Source organism: Cibotium barometz, chromosome 36 (assembly GCF_041138505.1).
Source record: "Cibotium barometz isolate CiBa-2024 chromosome 36, ASM4113850v1, whole genome shotgun sequence".
Lineage (NCBI taxonomy): Eukaryota > Viridiplantae > Streptophyta > Polypodiopsida > Cyatheales > Cibotiaceae > Cibotium > Cibotium barometz.
The window spans coordinates 1,972,492-1,975,452 of record NC_141081.1 but is presented as its reverse complement, the minus strand read 5'-3'; the positions used below and the strand labels follow the sequence as shown (position 1 = coordinate 1,975,452).

Here is a 2,961-nt window from a genome sequence, read left to right as displayed (position 1 = left end):
AGGGGGTCATCCAGGTATGCACAAAGGGCTCCGCTCTCTAAGACACGGAAGGATGCGTGTGTGGGTGTGGAAAAAAAATATTTTACATCACCATGGGCAAAGCTTTACGCCAGGTCCACCATCGCTCCGCTACTTCCATACAACACCGAGAAGAGGGGTGGAAGGGGGAGTGCCGCAGAGAGAGTAAGGGCTTCACAACCCACGAGCAGGAAAAGTTTTTGCTCTGATACCACTGTGAGGATTATGTTGTTAATCCCTCATATTGTTGTGTACTAATTACTACTTAAGTACTTAACTTAGAGAACAAGAGACTTCAGGAAAACACTTGAGAGAAGATTGAATTGAATTGATTAAATTGAGTACAATAGGTCTCTTATATAGGAGATGAAGAGACACATTTAAAGAGGCATGTTCTTTAACGAAAGGACATGACCATAGACGAAAGGGTACAACTTTAGGCTAAGGGATGTGTCTATTCGATGTAGAGGCACAACCATTCATCAAGGGATACAACCATTCGTCGAAGGGATGTGGCTATTCGATGAAGAGGTACATTCTTTGTTGGCGAAGAGTCGCAACCAGTCGAGGGCAGGGGTTTCCTTGGCTAGTTACTCTTTGCATCTGCAACAGGAATCAGCAATGAAGAGAGAATCTGATACACACATACGTCACAATCGTGACATTAACCTCCTCTCCTTTCAACTCATCTCTAGAAATCTATTTCTGAACTTGTTTGGTGCTCTTCAATCATTTTTGCCCCTATTGCACATGCTCCAATGCACATGTAGGCTAGCAGTTGAAGAAGCTGCAACAATGGTCGAGATCCTGACATCAATCACTGCTGAAACTGCACCTGAACACCCTATATATAACAATGGAGATGGATGCGAGAGATGGTCTTGTTCTTTGGACTGTATATGCCTGCATTGAGGAGCAGGTTCATAGAGAGTGCATAACAAACCCTACAAGAAGCGGTCCAGATAATTGCTGGCTGTTGTATAATTTACTTCGGGGTACAGTGTACATGCTTCCAGCCCATTGGAGCCAATCTCAAAGTTTGAAGTGTCACCCTTGAAGCACACAATGTAAAGAAGTGCAAGCAAAGCACTGATTGGATATGGTGCTTCTGCACATGAAAAAAGAAGAAGAAGAAGCTTATCAAAACGAATTTCTCATGACATTACAATCCATATGACAGTCAACTGGTAGAAAGGAATACCTTGTACTTGGACCTCCATTTCCGATTCCGTAAGTTGCATTTTCTCAAGTTTTCTGTGGCTTTTTTCCTCCCACATTGCGACCATCTCATTTTGAGTCAAGATGTTAGAAGCTGGTCTTACATACAGAGTCTTGTTCAGTGTCCTTGGGTCATCAATGGCCTTAATTGTGAAAGCAGCTACATCAACCTCATCCACATAAACACCTGCAATCCGAACATATATGGATGGGAAAACTAGTGAAACACTATGCTTCACTACATTATTCAGCCCATATTGAGCCAGAACAGCTTGCTTTTTGTTAAGGAATGGACAAGAACCGACCTTTGACATCGCCGCTGCCATAGATCACCACCTTGTCTTGAGGAGGAGAAAAATGGCCAGGTTGTAAGAGACATCCAAGGAAGCTGCTAGCAAGACAATTGGAAGAGATGTATGTATATGGAATGCCTGCGGCCTCTATGGCCCTTCTTGTTTGTACTTTACCCTCGAGCATAGTTTGTAGAGGCAGGACTTGCGTGATCCTATCCACGTCTACTCCAAATTCTGAAGGAACAAACCTCTGCAAAGTAAACAATTGCAATAAGGAAAACTTCCTCAATAAAGCATCAAGGTGTTGATACAATCTGCACAGATGAAATTATGGAGAAGATGTTTTAACAAATACCTTTATTGTTCCAACTTTCTGTATGGCTTCGACAAGCTGGAGCTGCTTTAAGAGATTTCCAGTGCCCAGGACGGAGATGACAACATCAACTCGCCTCAAGGTCGCGATAAGCGTCAAATGATCTTCAATGGAACCCTGAGAGATGATGGGGAAACGAGGTAATCTTAGATTTTGTCTTGCAGAAGGAAGTAAGATAATAAGGAAACCCTCAGATGCGAGAGGGTCATCATATACGCATCATGTAGAGAGAGAGCCCGCACACAGACACACAGGAGCAGAAATCACATGCGTATGAAGGAGAGGTGATGCAAAGGCGTACCTCTATGATCTGGACATTGGATTGCTTGAAGGATTCGATGATGTGAGCCCTTTGAGGATCTGAGCTCTGATGTGGGCGGATGAGGGCGTATGTCTGATGGCCGGCATCGATGCTGGCTTGGGCGATGTGCCTGCCCAGGTACCCTGTTGCTCCTATCACTAGAACCCGGCTGCGCCCCATAGATCACGACGCACGCGCAATCTCTCTCTGTCTCTGTCTCTCCGTCTCTCTCTATCGTTGCGCACGCGCAATCTCAGCGCTTGATCTCTGTGTGTGTGTGTGTGTCTCTCTCTCTCTCTCAAAAAGCGAAACAACTGGCTGCTTCTTCGACTGCATGAGGCGGCATCATCCATCGTTTTGAGCTCGTCTGCGTGCAGGAATGCGTCAACTTCATTGACGGGGCCTCTGACGAAAAGGCTTCGCCGACACCTTGCCTCGTCTAAGGTCTAGATGACATCTTCTCTCTCTATCTCACACGCGCGTCCCGTTTTTAGCTTAAAATACAGGTAAAAATTACGCTTTGTCGAGCGTGTGTATAATCTGAGTGCTCGAAAAAATTAGAAAAAAAATGTTTTTTCAACCCTTAAAAATAAAGGCAATGCTTAGGCTCTTGGACTTGAAAATCACTAGAAATCGTAAAAAAGCCGAGATTTATAACTAAAATGTGTAAATTTCAACCCTTAAAATTAAAGGCAACATCGAATTCCAACCGGGATTTCTAAATTTCAGCCGGGAAAATTACACTACAAACCGAGTTA

The 2,961-nt window shown here is 44.1% G+C and overlaps 1 protein-coding gene across 1 annotated transcript; it reads right to left on the bottom strand.

The window, feature by feature from the left end:
- Positions 1-325: 325 nt before the first annotated feature.
- LOC147617398 (phenylcoumaran benzylic ether reductase IRL1-like) lies at positions 326-2,679 on the bottom strand. Its single transcript, XM_086775652.1, has 5 exons — positions 2,204-2,679; positions 1,885-2,019; positions 1,542-1,779; positions 1,220-1,423; positions 326-1,126 (listed from the first exon to the last, which is right to left on the bottom strand). Exons 1-5 carry the CDS (start codon positions 2,381-2,383, stop codon positions 963-965), a joined length of 921 nt encoding a protein of 306 aa, XP_086631778.1. The 5' UTR covers positions 2,384-2,679; the 3' UTR covers positions 326-962.
- Positions 2,680-2,961: the final 282 nt, after the last annotated feature.

Bases quoted from the DNA above. Each gene is read 5' to 3' on its own strand.
- LOC147617398 (XM_086775652.1), bottom strand. From the start codon at position 2,383: ATGGGGCGCAGCCGGGTTCTAGTGATAGGAGCAACAGGGTACCTGGGC. The intron at 2,020-2,203 runs GTACGCCTTTGC...ATCATCTCTCAG, and splicing joins CCAATGTCCAGATCATAGAG to GGTTCCATTGAAGATCATTT. The intron at 1,780-1,884 runs GTATTTGTTAAA...TTTACTTTGCAG, and splicing joins AGAAAGTTGGAACAATAAAG to AGGTTTGTTCCTTCAGAATT.